General features: G+C 31.6%; 2 protein-coding genes across 2 annotated transcripts in view; both read left to right on the top strand.

Annotated features, from left to right (window-relative positions):
• The window catches only part of LOC108558195 (ribosomal protein S6 kinase alpha-5-like), a 69,771-nt gene extending 61,692 nt beyond the window's left edge, over positions 1-8,079 (top strand). The window contains exons 6-8 of the mRNA XM_017915028.1: positions 5,524-5,662; positions 5,727-5,904; positions 6,080-8,079. Coding sequence (XP_017770517.1) covers positions 5,524-5,662; positions 5,727-5,904; positions 6,080-7,775 — 2,013 coding nt within the window. The 3' untranslated portion in view covers positions 7,776-8,079. The remainder of the gene's footprint in view (positions 1-5,523; positions 5,663-5,726; positions 5,905-6,079) is intronic.
• Positions 8,080-15,653: 7,574 nt separating this feature from the next.
• Positions 15,654-16,428, top strand: LOC108558193. Its single transcript, XM_017915027.1, has 2 exons — positions 15,654-15,872; positions 15,931-16,428. The coding sequence occupies exons 1-2, from the start codon at positions 15,654-15,656 to the stop codon at positions 16,426-16,428; spliced, it is 717 nt and encodes a 238-aa protein (XP_017770516.1).
• The last annotated feature ends 1,269 nt before the right edge of the window (positions 16,429-17,697 follow it).

Below are 17,697 nucleotides of genomic sequence, written 5' to 3'. Positions count from 1 at the left end.
TTGACACACCTTCTCTTGATGTTGTTTTGTGATATACTAAAATTTGTAACATTCTAAGATTCATTTTTTATTGTTTTTAAAGCTTTATTAAGTAATCCGTCTTATTACTTAGGCATAAGCAAGAAATTATACTATCTTGGATTATGTTAAATCAGTTTATGTAATCCGAAGGTGTTTTTTAAACGGCCTTTCACGCGTCGTGGGTATACAATTCTGCGTGGATAAATTGAATATCGAATGCGTATAAAGCTGTGATAATTGAAGAGGAAAACAAATTCAAATTGTTTCTTTTACGCGTCAATCTTGTAAAGTTGCGTTCTTTTTCATCATTTCTTTATGAATTGTGTAATAATAAAAAAAAATCTGGAAGAAGCCCTGGGACGACGTGCCATCTGTTACTCGGACGTTCTGTGGCTGTAATATGTGAAAGGCTTCAGCTGTAAGAATGGTCTTAGATCATGCAGGAGGAGCAGTGTTTTGGGAAAGTATTGATCCGACGAGGGTGGTCCTCAAACTCGTTTATTTATTTATCTTTTATTTGTGTCTTTTTTCTTTCTGCTTTTACCTTTCCACTTCTCCAAATTGTGTAATGACCCTCATAAATATCCGATTGCTATTGTCTTCAAAACAATGTAAACTAAAGGTTTCTGCATATTTACTGATTATTTAATTTTCGTGGATAATTAATCGTGTATTTAATGTTCGATATTCGCGTTGCATTAATGTCTGGAGGAGCCTCGTGTTCAGCTATGATTTTGATTGATGATTGGAGTCTGCTGCTACGTGAAGATTAATAACTCTCTCTCTCACACACACACATTTACTTCCTTCATTCACACGCAGATTTACTCTCTCTCTCGCTTCATCTCGTGATCGTCTGCCTTGTGTTTTGTTGGGAAACTAAACATCATTCAGATTCAACCATTGTTTACCAAACACGACAATAAAATTAGCGTTTCGTTTATATAAATATTTTCTGCGAGAATCGCACGCGAATGTTTTATTATTATTGTTATGTAAGATGAATTGCACATACAATACACGAGCTCTGTAAATAGTAAACAACATCGACTGCGACGACGACAACGACAACTCATTGGAATCAAGTAAACATTTGTTTTCTTTCAATTCACAGACCGACAAAAAAAAAATACATAAATGTCTGCTACTACATTTCAAGGTATTTTCCTTGGCTCTGCATTTCATAATTTTATTAACAATTGACCACAATTGAATATTATTGGCTGATCGTTCCTTTTCTAGTTATTTGTGTCGTTGAGCAAATATCGGGCTTTAATATTTTTTATTAACTAAATTTTATTACAAGGTTTTCTTCGTTTATTTATTACAAAATTCAAGAACAAATTTATTATTTTTTTATAACATTCTATCTCACTCTATTATTAACTTACACTTTACTTAGAAGGCTGTGAAACTATGCTATTATTATTTAGTATGTTTAGCTTTGAAAAGTTTGTAATTTAATATTAGTATAAGCATTCACATTTAATAATTGCATTAATGAAGTCTGTTTTTTTTTTGTAAGATTTTAAAGTATAATTATGTTCGTTTATGCTTCTTGAGTAAAAGGAAGCTTAAATTGGGAAATGAAGAGGGGAAACAGCTTCAATTAATTATATAAATTTTGGCGTATCGATTGGTTGTAGTTCATTACGGTGCGCTGGAAACGACGGTGCGAGGTGCATGCATATGCCAATGTCATAATAATAAATCCTGGATGCCGTCGACTTGCTTAAACTGTAAACCAATTATTTCGGTGTGTCAATTAACGAGTGGCGCCCATATTAATATTAAGAAGGGCTTTAATAATAAAGTTCGGAGCGGAACGAAGATTTATTGTAATGGCCGTTGATTAACATTAACGCTTCCATTTTGCAACGTCGACATCCTCCACCGAAATGTGCATGATGCCAAATCCTGCGGGACTGCATCATGATCACCTCGTGATTGTCTTTCTTCCTACTCCTGTTAACATCATCAGCAATCATTTCCCTTGTGAAAACAAAGAGGCAAACAGAGAAAGTGTGGCAAAGCGCAAAATGCATCTAGTTTATAGCTGGTAAACAATAACGTCGGTCTAGTAATAACAACAACGAGTTTATATTTGTTGTTGTTGATGGCTCGCAAAAACAAATCAATTAAAGCTCGTGGTCCGCGTTTATTGTTCTTGGAATGCGTCCAGGTTGAAGACGGAGCGTACAACTGGAAAGTGAACTAAGCTAAGCCTCCGTACTTTAGTCTGCATGCCAATGTGTATGTTTGAGTATGTGTGTTTGTATATGTGTACGTTGTATGGAGTGGTGTGAGTGCGCGTCCGCCGTTGGAGATAGCTGCAAAATGCAAAATCGGGTTAAAAATAGCCACGAAACGAGTGCACGATAGTATTTTTAATGCGCTAACTGTATATTTAGAATGTCCTTGATGAGCGGCACATATGCGTGTGTATATGTGTACAGCCATAAAGCAAGTGTGACATAACGCTTCGATGTGGTTTGAAACGTTGGAAAAATCTGACTGGTATCATCATCACTCGCCTCCCGGCGAAAAACGAAAGTGAAGACATCAAAAAAGATGCCTTTTTTCTTTCATAGTTACTTTATACATTCTTTTATTAATTATATTAATTTCATACTTATATTATTGGTCTACTTTAATTTCTTGGAATCAATTGGAAAATGTATATTTAAATGCGATAATAAACCGATAATAAATTATCGGACAAGTGATACAAATAGAAATGAAAAGTTAATTTTATTTACTGAAACAATTTGAGATTTGACAAACAATGAATAGTAGCAATATTTCTATAAAAATATTATCAAATTGTTAGTTTAATGAGTTTAATAATTATATTTAACAAAATATACTAGAATTTTTCAAAATGTGAAATTGAATTATTCACTAATTATAAAATAATGGTATAAATTCATATGTTTACTAAATTTAATAAAATATGCAACAGAAAATGACTTTTCAGAAGGAAATTTAAGGAAAATTTGACTGAAAACACGAGTTTATGGAGTATTAATTATTTAAAATTTTCAATTAAATATGAAATATTTCAACAATGATTGAAGGGATTCGATGAATAAAATCCTTTTAATCGTATTAAATATTAGCTCGCCTTTAATGTAATTACTGCTAAAAGTGTAAACTTGAGAAGTTCGAGAAGTGAATCAATATTCCAAACTCTCGAATATAATTGAGCCATTAAAGAAAATAATCAGCGTATTTTTTTTTAAACTAAACATTTAATTATTTTGATTTAAATCTAGTATTGACCTATATTGCCATTACGTAATTGAGCGGATTGTGAAAAGAAACAGCTTAAGAATATATTTTTTTAAATTATTCATTGCCATGATTAAGGATATTTGAAAAGGAACAATTCAAGTATACATTTGCTGTGAATAAGGATATTTCTGCACTCGGTCATTTCCTGTTGTCATGAAAATCCGCAGTGGCAAAAATATACGTTCATAATTTAATCAACCGTAGGAGTAGTAATAATTCGTCCGTCCAGGATGGAAAAATCGCCTCAATTATTCCATGCATATTCCGCGCGTGACCCCTTTTTTTATTTATTTATTTCCTTTCCTTCATCTTCCTCCAATCCTCCATTCATTCTTATTAGTGTAACAGTAACTCGTGGTTCGTGGCCTGGATCGTAGAAGATCGTTGCATAACTCGCGGCGAGCGGCACATAAAGAGAACGCATTTCTGGAAACCGTTCCAAGTTCTTCGCGGAAATTTAATAACTCCGAAATGTCAAAAAGCTTTCTTTGTACATAAGCGCAAAATTAAAATTGTTGTATTAAGTTGTCGCTTTTTTCATTTAATTTTACACTCTTTCGTAAGATTAATAAAACGAAAGTGTACGTACGCGCTTATCTCGTGGCAAAGTAAATTCGATAACACTTCGGTGACCCCAGTAATGCAAGCAAGATTCATAAGAATACTGACTGCAAATTGATTCAATATTAATATGTATTTAAAGTCATGTAACCTAGTAATGTTTGACAAGTTTAGCTTAGAACTATTGATACAAGTAGAAGAATTGTTTTAGAATCAGGAATTGGAACTTGCGGCGATTGTTTGCATAAATTGTAGAACATTATTTATTAGTTGCAAAGGCAAAGACAATTAATTTGCTGCGCGTTATTGACTCGTTCCATGAGAAATCAATCCATTAGATTAATGAAGGAAACGTGCATAATTATGTGAAAATTATAAATTGAAATGAACTAGGAAGTGTGCCCTTTCGTCGTGACATAACGCCGAGTTTGTTGTTGCGGTTCATGTTTGTTTTTTCTTCCTTCTCCTCCATCCGTCTTGCATAACGAGATCTGCAATTAGAGGGAAAAAAAGCGTCGTGACATTTGTGCCTTGGATAGACCGATGTATTTGCATTATCCCACCTCGACCGCAGAGTGTGGTCTATATATTATATATCGATCGTAGCAGAAACGCACACTACTATTATATCCAAGTCCGGTGGGCATACCGAGTCAACTCAAGTCAAGTCAAATGGGAAAATATTCGTATTCTGGGAGCGAGCAGGTGGATTTACGCAATTGCTAATGAATTCCTTATAACACATGAGTTTTCCTATAATTAAACGTAATAGGAAATCTACTTTTTTTTTGTATACTTAGCAAATTCTATTCCGTTTAAATGCACAATATGCAGATTTGCTTTAATATAATATTGTTTTGAATATGAAAGAAGCAAATGATTATTATTTTTAATTAATCCAGTCGCGTGACGGCGTATATAAATATAGACTTTGTGTGTCCCAAATTGACTTTCTAACCGAAGGAATTTTTTTAATCGCAGCAAAGTCCATATTATATTGACTAATTATACGCAACCATCAAACGGAATCCATTGAACGGCGACGACTACTACAACAACGACAACAAAAAGGAGCAGAAAGAAATACAGGTCGTTTCCACTCGCATTGTTCGTTGTTGTGGTTATATAATGCCAAGGAATTAGATCATTATGCATACAAACAAGTAGCTCACATATGTACACAGTTTGTACATTGGAAGCGCCATCAATTGAACAAGCAAATTAACGCACTTGTGATGCGAACGTCGGGAAAATCGCATGCAGCTTTTCCTTCCAGCCGTGTTGTTGTTTAAAGCAAGTAACTGTAGAAATACAGTTATGACTCTCGACGTCCATGATTCTCTTTTCATTTCGTGCGTTTTTCTCTTTCTTCTTCTCCTTGTTTTGTTTCCGAACGATAAAAATGTTACGATTCCGGTACACTGACGGGGACCACAAGTGGGTCACCATTGCACATACCATCCATCTAGGTCGAAGAGAGTGACAGAGATCGATGTAACCGATGGTCGGACGTAATAGAAAGAGAAACGTATCAGTGAAAGTAGGATACGTGTATGCATAACGAAATTCTTTATTTTTTTCTGCGCGCAAAAGAAAGGATCATCTCGTTGATTTTGTTGACATTTTGTTTTTGCTTTTTTTTTGTAGGCCGTCGATTGGTGGTCCGTTGGTGTTCTGACCTACGAACTTTTGACCGGAGCATCTCCGTTCACCGTCGAAGGCGAGAAGAACACGCAGCAGGAGATCTCCCGCAGGATCTTGAAAACTGTTCCCCCGATTCCAGAATGTAAACTCAACCTAAACGTTGATTTCGTTCTTACGTTACTAATTTGTTTCGTTCGTTTGTTCAGCGCTCAGCAAATATGCGGCCGACTTCATCAGCAAACTCCTGGTGAAGGATCCGAAGAAACGCTTGGGCGGAGGTGAAGAAGATGCCAAAGAATTGAAAGAACACGCGTTCTTCAGGAAGATCGACTGGAAGGCGCTATCGCGTAAAGAAATACCTGCTCCATTTGTACCTGTAATTAGGTAAGTTATCAATTTATTATTTACTTGTTTCATAGTATAAATTAGGTATTATACTTCTACAATACAAAGAAATACTATTGTTCTTCAAGGATACTTAAAAAAATGATTATTTTTCATGATTCTTGTGTAGTCAAAATGTTACTAATTGTTATATTTTTTCTGTTGTTTTTTTCAGAACTGAATTAGATGTTTCTAACTTTAGTGAAGAATTTACCCAATTACCTGCCACCGACTCTCCGGCGGTGATACCGCCGAATTATGACAAGATTTTCAAAGGATACTCATACGTAGCGCCGTCCGTGCTTTTCTCGAAAAACGTCATATCTGATGATCTCCTGAGGCCGACAGTTCGCAACGAAGACAAACAGAAGCTTGTGGAGTGTCGCCTTAACAATTCACCGTTCTTCCAGACCTACGAACTGGACCTGAACGAGAAGATCCTAGGAGACGGATCATTCTCCGTGTGCCGGAGATGCGTGGAGAAGAGCACCGGAAAAGAGTTCGCCGTGAAAATCGTGAGCAGACGGACGGACTGCACGCAGGAGATCAACCTTCTGCGCGCGTGCCAAGGGCACAGCAATATCGTCAGTCTTCACGACGTGAAGATAGACGAAGGGCACACATACCTGATATGCGAGTTCCTGAAAGGTGGAGAACTGCTGGATAGAATCAGAAAGAAGTCGCAATTCACGGAATCAGAAGCGGCTTCCATCCTGAGGAAACTGGTGGACGCCGTCGGTTTCATGCATTCCCGCGGCGTCGTGCACAGGGACCTGAAACCGGAGAATCTACTGTTCACCTCCGACGGAGATGAGGCAGAGATTAAGGTCGTGGATTTCGGATTTGCAAGGCTGAAGCAGGAGCAGGAGGCTCTGCGGACGCCCTGCTACACATTGCATTACGCCGCGCCCGAGGTGTTGAATGGAAATCCTGATGGATACGATGAAAACTGTGATATGTGGAGTTTGGGTGTGATCTTGTATACAATGTTATGCGGTCGTGCGCCTTTCCATGCGCGATCCAGAGAAGATAGCGCCGCGGCTGTGATGGCTAGGATAAAAGAAGGAGAGTTCAGCTTCGATTCCGCAGCTTGGAACGATGTATCAGAAGAGGCCAAATCTGTTGTTTGCGGTCTGCTCACCGTTGACCCAGTTAAACGTCTGCAGATGGACCATCTCCGACATAACAGCTGGGTGCAAGGTATGCAAAACGTGCCGCAGACGCCGCTCATGACTCCAGATATTCTGTGCTCGAGCGGATCGGCTGAGAAGGGTCTGCAAACAACCTTCAAGGCTTTCCACAAGGCGCAACGCGAAGGCTTCCGTCTGCAAGACGTGCTCAACGCCAAACTGGCGCAAAGGAGACGCAACAAGAAGAGCTCGTCAGATAACAACAGCTCGTCGAGTAGCTTCACCAGCGAAAGCTCTTCCAAGTCTGGTTCCAGCACCCCAATCAGCACCAGGCAGGCTCAAGACCTGAAGCGATCAGATGATCATCACGTCAAGGCCGGTTCCAGCTCATCCGACAAGAAGGACAACGTCTTCTGCTTCGGTGACTACAAGGTCAAGAAGTATTTGCGCAACACAAGCGCCAGCCCGGTCTCACCCAACAACTCAGTCCTGAGTGATACCACAGTGAGGGAGTCGACCAGCTCCAGCGGCATCGTAGTCAGCGATAAGACTTCCATCGACACAAACGAAAGCTCCAGGAAACGCAAGCGATCAGTGAAGAAGTATGAGAGGACCAGACAAAGTGAACGTATCCGGCGCCAAAATCGCCAGGAAATCGATCAAGACACAATTATGTTCCTATCGTTACCCTACACGAGAAAACGGAAAAACACCAGCAATGTGCTCATCCACTTAGAGTAATCTCTCCATAAAGCAACATTAGGAAAAAAAAGGGAGAGGTCACCGCACGCGGAAAGCCAACGGGAAACAACGATAGGCAAATTTAATCAATTAATTAATTAGTTATTTATATAAACATACCTTCATATATAAACAGTTAAAGAAAAGATATGAAAATCGAAAGATACGCGAACTTGGAGGAAAACTTTAGTTTTTAGTCTTTATTATTTTATTTTTTGTTTGTTCTTAGTCAATATCATTTAGTAACCGTAAGTATTTTACAAGAAAAAAATATCAAGGAGAGCGAATGCAATGGAATCAAACATTGTTGTTTACGTAAAACTAGGTCAATTCACAAATTCACTCACTTACACACACATACACCCCGAGAAGTATTAGCGAGGAGAAACAATTAATTAATTATATGAAAGAAGCAAATCAATTATTGACCAATACCCAAAGTGTTTAATAATAAAAGAAAAAAGCAACAAAAAAGTTGAAATGAAAAGTGATCCTAAATGAGCGAAAAAAAAATCTTTATTACTTTCAAATATATACATATTAATATATATTGAAAAAAAAGTGTTACCAATTGTGCCCCAAATGTGTATGTATATATATTTGTATGTCAAAATATAAATTTATATATATGTAACGAAGAAGATGAAGATGAAGAAAAATTGAAGGAGTTAGGAGGAATTCTTGAAACGAATCAATTAAAATTACGTTTTGCTTTGTTGATGAATTGAATCGGTTATATTTGAAGAAAGAAGATTTGTATTTTGTACAAAAACAAAAATAGGACTCGTTTCGTGTTATGAATAATTCTTTTTTATATACATAAACAAAAGAATATATATTATATATTTAGTACATTGAATAATTGTAATTGAAACTATTTTTTAGATTCGAAGAGAGTTTGAGATGAGAGGAGAGAATAAAAAAAAAATAAGATTATATCCATCAAATAAAATATAATTTGTTTCGATTATTTTGCGAGAAGTATATTTTTCAAATTTGTGAAGTCTTAATTAAACATAACAGATACGGAATGTGATAAGCAGATAGAAGATATGTAAGCGTTACAAGTGATTTAACCAGAGGAGAACGGTTAATATATAGTAATTATTAATATAAAGGCGAAATTTGAAAGAATCGTTTTATGTTTTGTTTTGTTTTCTTTTTTTTGTACGTGGATGCTTCTTACACCGATTTCGAGTGGAGGAGAGAAAATGAATATTTTTGCATATAGTAATCCTGGCGACGTTTCGAATCAGTTAGTTGAATTTATTATAAATATTTTATATTGTGAGTGGGGAATAGAAAAAAAAAAGAAGAGAAGGAAAGGATTTTTATACGCAACGGATTACTATATTTTATAAGTGCACTTCGTATAGTCTGATATAATAAATTCTTTGAAATACCAAAAAAAAAAAAATTATAATTAAAAGAAAATAAATTAAGATAAAGAAGAAAAACGCAAACATAGAATGAAACAAAAAAAATAATAATAATAAAAATATATATATTGTGTAATTAGGAAATTCGATTTGTTTTCCATATAAATGTAACTTTTTTTTTTGTTGTTGAAATAATTAAGTGTACATAATTAATATCGAGGAAGCGGCTTCATTTCGTATATATGTTGTTGTCTTTTTTTTGTACATTGAAAATACATGTCTGCCCATTTATTATAGTTTTATACAAAGAGGGAGAAGAGAAAAGCAGACGTGAAGATGGAAGAAAATGATGGGAAATTGTGAAAAATGACACGTACATTTAATATAAAGTAATAACTTAGGAAATTAGTGTTGTCTCTATTAAAATTAATTACTTAATTAAAGAAAGAAGGAAAAAAAAGAAAACTTTATATCATCTTTATATGGATAGAATTACGGATATTTTACTAAGACCCAAATGCAAAAATTAATAATAATAATATTCCCGCGAATTGATCAACAAGTTTTTTTTCTTTTCTTTTCAAACATTTCAGTTACTTTTTCTACTCCATTCAAACACCTTTACTATTATTATTATTATTAATTACTTAGTTTATCATTATATTAATTATTGTTGTATTGTTAATTTATTGTTGCTGAGCAATTACACCTAGGTTTAGACACTTAACTCTAAGCGTCCGCCGTTCTGGATTTATCATTATAAGTTTTTAGTCACTTTTTAGAGAAGGGAAAATAAAATGAAGAAACAACATGAACATTTCTTCTCGAGTAAATCGTATTTCGTTTAGTTTAATTAATTAACTCTTATCGTTTGTTCATTATTATTATTAATATTATTTTTTACACTCAGGTACTATAAATATTATTTTTTACATATAAATATTGTAACTATGAAAAAAAAGAAGATATATGTGTGTGTATTATTAATTAATTTGGAATTGCTCACTGAAACAAACTTCATTTCGAATTTCGAAGTAATAATTTTTGTTTGTTTGTTACATGACGGTAAACAATAAACGAAAGATTTCCCTTTCGAATAAATCAAACTAGCAATGTATATTTTTTATTATATAATTAATATTATTGTCATTATTATTATTATCATCATTATTTTTTTTATTATGTTTAGAATTTACTATTATTATTATTTTTTTTTGTCTATTTGTTTTTTTTTATATAGTGTATAATTTTCGTCATTACGATTATCGGTAGGAAAAGAAAATGCGAAAGCAACAATTTGTATTCTGTACATTTATTTATATCCAAAGTATTTGTTTACTTATTATTTAATGTTTCTTCTTCCTGTGTATATGGGTATTAATGCTTTGTGTCGTTGAGACCAAGTAGACAGTGCCTTTCGACAAATTTAATGAAATAAAATAAACATGAAAAAAAAATAATAAAAATAAAATGAATATGAAATAAGGAGACAGAAGAGACTGTCTTGCTTGAAGGCAAAATATACTTCATATTGTTATATAATTGCCTTAATTATGTTAGTATTAAAAAAAATACAATTCTTTAATAAATCATCTGTGTTTCAATTATTTTCTTAAATATCTTATCATTTTTATTTATTTTTTTATTTTTACATTATTATCATCTTCATTACATTTTACTAAATACTAAATTTTAAACAACTACAATACCTCGTATAGTGCGGGTAATTAGTTTCGGACAGTTTAAAACCGGACTAATCGAGGTAATAATTACATATAAGAATAATTTTCATTACATTTATTTCAGACAATATAGATTCGTATACTAAAACTAAATTTTCTGAATTTAAATGAATTAAAAAACTCAAAATTTTATAAATAAATAATGATAATTTATATATGGAAAACTTCTTACAGAAATAATTTGAAAAAATGATGTGATGTGATTCATATCATTAAGGTTTCAAAGTGTAGTTAGATATAAAGAAGTAAAGAATTGCAATACCTAGCATAGTGCGGGTAATTGGTTTTGACTATTTAAAACCGGACTAATCGAGGAACTAATCATTTAAGAATCATCATCATCATTTTCGTTACACTTATCTCAAGCAGTGTAGACTTATATACTAAATTTACTGAATTGAACACGCAAAATTTAATAATTTGTATATGGGAAACTTGATATAAAAAAGTAAAGAACTGTAATACCTCGCATAATACGGGTAATTAGCTTCGGACTATTTAAAACCGGACTAATCGAGGAACTAATTACATATAAGAATAATCATTCATTCATTCATCATTACATTCATTTCAAGCAGTGTAGATTCATATACTAAATACTAAAATTTCTGAATTTAAATTAATTAAATAATCAAAATTTAATAATTTGATAATTTTGTGAAATTTCTTAGAGAAATAATTTGAAAAAAGAACTAGATATGATTCATTACATTAAGGTTTCTAAGTGTAATTAAATATAAAGAATTAAATAACAGCAGTATCTCACATAGTTCGGATTGTTTAAAACCGTACTAATCGAGGATATAATTACATATAAGAAACTTGACTCTAAATATTATAGAACAAGACCTTCTATATAAAAATAATGTTGTGTATTAGTTTTTATTGAATGAATCGAGTCCGCACTATGCGAGGTATTGCTGTATTTAATATGTGGTAGCAAGTATTATTCTCATTTTAAACAAATTTCAACTATTTTTGTGGTGATTACTAAGTCTGGTATAACTACGTCTACTGTAGTATCATTGTATATATCCCAAAATGATAAAAAGTACTTGAATCGATAATTCTATTAACACTTTCATTAACTTATGCTAATTTTGTTAGTTCTTCAACTGCAACATGCAAATATAAAAGTAGGTTTTAATGTTTTCTGTCTATCCTCTATCAAAGTTCAGACGCTTTGCGCTAGATGCCGCTAGAAGTATCAATGGATAATATACTAATCTATCTAAATCGGCAATATTTAATTAATTCAGATATTATAGATTTCAATTATAAGAATTTAATATATAATTATTATTGTCTCATTGATAAAATCTTAACACTTAGATTTAAATGATCATTAATGAATCAAAGCGTTAATAAAATATTTAATGATCATTTAAAGCTAATTTGAATACACTTACTTTGTACAATGATTTACTAGTTGACTTTTAAAATGTTATATAACTAATAAATTCCTGTAACAAAGAGCACAGATTATTTGTATGTAATTAAGACAAAAAAAAAATAAGTAATATACGTGCACCAGAACATTTCAGCACGTTGTCAATCTGAACGTTTAATAGAACTGATTTGGTGTTGAAAGTCACAAAGAAATCGATTTGAAAGCAAAAACTCTTTAATATTAAAAAAACGTTTATTTGCTAGAGAAAGAAACTTTGCAGAATATTTTATTGCTTGATTTAGGAATGAAAACTTTACACAATTTATTCAGTTTTAAAAGGATTTTTATAAATATTATTATAACATTTTTTGCAATTAAACGTCTAGTCTAGGTATCTACTTAAATTATGTGTAATTATATATTTATTTATTAATTAGAAGTAAATGTAAGAGTAATATTTTTTATTATCAAATTTTGTTAAACAGATTATTTGCTGCATAATTGTAATTTTTCAGGCATGAAAATAAGAATTTTATATTAATTAAGTTTACATCAATGTTTATGATATGTAAGTTTAGAATAAATATATTTTTGTTTAGTGAATTTTTGATATTTTTATTATGTTTAGATTAAAAGCTTTTTTTTTAGTATACGAAGATTTAATTTGTTGTTTTATATTTCAAATAAAGATTATATTTATATGTATAAATTTATTAAACACATTTTTCTTTAAAATTAAAAGGCAAAAAAAAATATAGTTAAGAACTTTCAGAATTTAATATTTTAATCAAAGTTTTATTAAGAACATTTCTTCTGTAATTAATAAGGAGACAATTAAACGAAGGATAATTAATAACATTTGTAAAATAGAATTGAAATATTTCAATGGTGGAACAGTTAGGATCTATGAAAGGAAAATTATTGCATTTAAATGCATGGATGTGGCCCATGGGAAGACGCCGAGATCCAAATTAAATGCGTTCACTTCACGTTAGGAATGCAATAACGGAGCTGCAAGAATAGAACCGCAGTAAATTTCGTTAACCTAATGGAAGTTTCCGTTCCTGGATGTAACATTAAAACTGAAATTCGTTTCTCACACACCCAACCAACGATATATAATTTATGTTACAGGTAGATAAGAAATTACAACCGAAGGAATTTCAATAGATACAATTAGACAATTAGAAGATAACTAATATAAATCATATGATTAAACTTTTTTTTTCAGGAGAGACAAACAAATATTTACTGTTATATTATATTGTCCAGAAAGCACTTGTGTCAGATGGAATGTTCTAAATGGATGAGTTTTCTAGTCCAGGTTTCCTCGTGAAGTTTGCCATTTTTTCTGTTATCTTTGCCACAGTCTGTCTCTCGCATCCGTTTTGCTAGCGCCCTTTGACCTCTCTTTTCTCTATGTGGCAAGTAGTTCTATAAGTGGCACTTCTGCTATTACTTGTACATCATCTCTTGAGATTGTCCGATAAGCACTGCATATCCTGATTTCACACTTTCGCTGGAGATTAAACTTAATTTAACGCGTAACAACTACGGACAAATAAATAAATTAGTAGTATGGGTCAAAATGACCTGTTTATTAAAAATTTAAAAGAAAATGGAAAACATTATTAATTTACACAATAATCACAGATTAATTCTTATTATTTAATGTATTTAACATCACTTAAAACTGATTATATTGCTTAAAAAAGTCTGGACACAAAATGTTACTGTTTTCTTGTCGCTTGGACAAAAAAAACACCTGTTTCTCTTGGAATCCAAATATTGATAATATTTCAAGAACTTATTTATTATAGACGGGTCATTTAGAGCCGAAATACACTCAACAATATAATAAGTATCTCTACTGAAAATACTAGAATAACTTGAAGTTTAACACTGCACAATTAAGGTGGGTCATTCTGACTCATTTGTAGTACTTACGAGTTGAACTAGAATCATTTTGGATAATTTCATTTATAAATGATATTAAACATATTTTGTTTGTTAAAATTTATGATCACTTTTCATTTCAGTAAAAATATACTTTCTTTATTCATATTTTTTTCAGAATCACACAGATATGCTTCGTTTTTATTAAATTTTTGTATTTGATTCTGTAGTGGTTCCATGAAGACAAACTTGATAGAAGATTTCAACATATTTATTTGAAATAAAGAAATATTTCAAGAAACTTAAAATATTTAGATTTTTTTGTAATTTCAATGGAATTATTAGATAATTTTGCAATTCACAATAATTTTTATAATTTTGTTAAAATCATTATTTTTTTTTAATTATTCTTTTAAATTCATAAATATATTTGCATTGTTCGATTAAAATCGAAGATTAAGACAATTTGGCAATTCCCTTCTAAAAGGTACTGTAATTTACTGTAATTACTGTAATTTACTGTAATTTTTATAAAATTATTAACTTTTCTTCATTTATTCTATTAAGTTTTTAGGTATATTAGCATTATTTGGTTAAAATCGTAAAATTACAGAATTTTGTTAATTCTCTCACAATTTACTGTAATTTTTACAATTTTTCTAAAAGTCGTCAATTTGTCAACAATATATATAAATATATTTGCATTTGTTGATTCAAATAACAAAAATTAGAGAATTTTGGCAATTCCATTACAATTCACAGTAATTTTTGTAATTTTGTTAAAATCATCAATTTTTCTTTAATTATTCTCTTAAATTCATAAATATATTTGATTAAAATTGAAAATTTAGTCAATTTGGTAATTCACTTCTAATTTATTTTTATAAAATTATCAACATTTCTTCAATTATTCTATTAAGTTTTTAGGTAAAATCGAAAAATTACAGAATTTTGTTAATCCATTACAATTTACTGTAAACTTTATAATTTTTGTTAAAATTGTTAATTTTTATTCAATTATTCGAGTAAATTCTTAAATATGCAAAATTTGCTTTAAATAAAAAAAAATATAGAATTTTAAATCTTAAATTCATAAAATATTTGATTAAAATTTAGACAATTATCAACTTTCTTACAATTTACAGTAATATTTATACTTTTTGTGAAAATTATTTTAATTCTGTTAGTTTTCATGAAATTATTCTATGTAAATTCAAAGTAAATTAATGATGAGACAATAAAAAGTTAGATAACAAAAATCAACTCGAAAACTTTTATTATAAATACTTTTTTAATAAATAATAAATCACATAAGTTAATGCATATTATATAACATATTTTTTTACAATCTGAAACTTCTCTAGATTTTTTCCTTGACTTTGGGATTAAAAAAAGAAATAAATATTAATTGAGTTTATATATTGTAACAAATGCTGAAGGACTGATATAATTTTCTTCGATTCAATCGAAAATGTCGCGCGATCTGCAGCCTTTACTGAAGAACACTTTGCTGGCGCTCGGACTGTGCGGACTGAATCCTTTGAAAACAAACCTTTTCACTCCGATCCAAAAGGCCGTAACGCTGCTTTCGATTGCAGCAATCTTCGTAATTGGCTTTCTCGAGATTCCGCTCAACTGGAAAGGAATCGAGACGCTGAGCAACATCGAGCTAACTCCAACAATGTTCATGGTTCAATATATAATCCCGTAAGACTCTTCGTTAATATATAAACTTAAATTATTTACAGGTGACTAGCAAATGTTTGTTTTTGATATTAAACCAATCTAAGATCGAATCGACTGTAATTAGTTTGGAGGAGTTTTGGTCTTTGGATAAGTTTGGAGATGAGTTTAAGGCTAAAGTGAGCCGGTATCATGAGGTTGGGTATACAGTGTTGAAAACGTACTTTATGTTTTGTGTATTATGCACTTTGGCGCTTTGCGTAGCGCCTTTTGTGACTGGTAATAATAAATTGATTTTTCCTGGATACGATTTTTGCAAGAACTCTTGCTTCGAAGAGCAGCAAGTTTGGCAATCTTTAGCTTTAACGTTCCAAATGATCCCAGTCGCCATAGGTTTTGATTGTTTATTTGCAAGCTTCATCGCCTATGGATTTGTTGGTATAGAGATGGTCAAAAAGGCATTCCAAGATCTTCTCCTCGTCTCAACGAATAACGATGATCACGACTTGCTCAGAGCTAATCTGAAGGCATTAGTAGACCAACACAATTTCGCCTTAAAGTGAATTAACAACATTTGTAAAGAATAACCAGATTTTCATTCCTTATTTTAGATTCATCAAGGATTTGAACACGATCTACTCACCTATTTTGTTAGCACAATTTTGGTCTACTCTTGGAGGATTAATTTTCCTTCTCTATTTCCTAACAATCAACGGGTTAGTACATATTCTACAGCAATACCTCGTATAGTTCCGATTTCAGATCCACCAATATTTGTTCGAAACCGCACTAATCGAGGACTGCATAAACACCATTTATGTATAAAAATACTGAATTGATCGATTAATGTACACTTATCAACCAAAATTTAGTATTCCAGCACTCGATGGACTGTTACGTTATGGACAACTATGCATGCTTTTGGTCTTCCAACTTGCTCTTTACGCAGTGGGTGGAACTATAATCAATGAACAAGTATAAATTAACTATATAATTTTTTAACACAACTTTATATTAATTATTATTTTATTTTTTTAGACTTTCAGCATTGGTTTCGCAGCGTATTCAGTCGATTGGCACTTGAAAACCCAAAGCGTTTTACGCAAAGATTTGTCCCTCATCATTTTGAGATCTCAAAGACCAGAAAGAATGACTATAGGAAATATGTCTATCTTAAATATGGCAACTTTTCTTGATGTAAGTTAGTGTTTTTTTTTATTACAAATAATTTGATTTATTTTTTCTTTCCAGACCGTAAGAACATCTATATCAATTTGCGCTTTACTGAAAACTATTTCTACAAATACTAATTAAAGTTTATTTCAAATAATCCATAAATTATTTCATGGTGAAAACTTAATATTTGTCATCTTTTAGCTTGATGATTTTTGAATTAAAATATTCACATTAATTATACATATTATGAAATAAGCACTTAGACATAAAATGATCAATAATTCTTAATAAATCTTAAAAAGTAAATTTATAAGAATGTTATTTTTTTTGTTATTGTTGGTTGGTTCAATGAATATTCATTTGTGAAATACACGATGTTTATTATTATTATGAATTTGATTTGTTTGTCTTGTTCACGACTGTGCGTCCATTTCTTTTACTTCTTTTCTTCTCCGTCCTCGACATAAATCCCAATTTCGAATGGGATTGCCTTTCTCGGGACTTGAAATACAATGCGGCCATTATATTTAAATGTATATCATCCCATTATTCCGCGTTCTCCGAAAGGAAACGAGTGCGAAAGTTTTCTTGTGTACACTCGAGGGGATGCAGAACAAGACAGATCATATTGAAGAAGTTCCTCGAGACTACAAAAA

Source organism: Nicrophorus vespilloides, unplaced genomic scaffold (genome assembly GCF_001412225.1).
Source record: "Nicrophorus vespilloides isolate i.1.1-1 unplaced genomic scaffold, Nicve_v1.0, whole genome shotgun sequence".
NCBI classification, from domain to species: domain Eukaryota; kingdom Metazoa; phylum Arthropoda; class Insecta; order Coleoptera; family Silphidae; genus Nicrophorus; species Nicrophorus vespilloides.
This window is presented reverse-complemented; position numbering and strand designations above follow the sequence as displayed.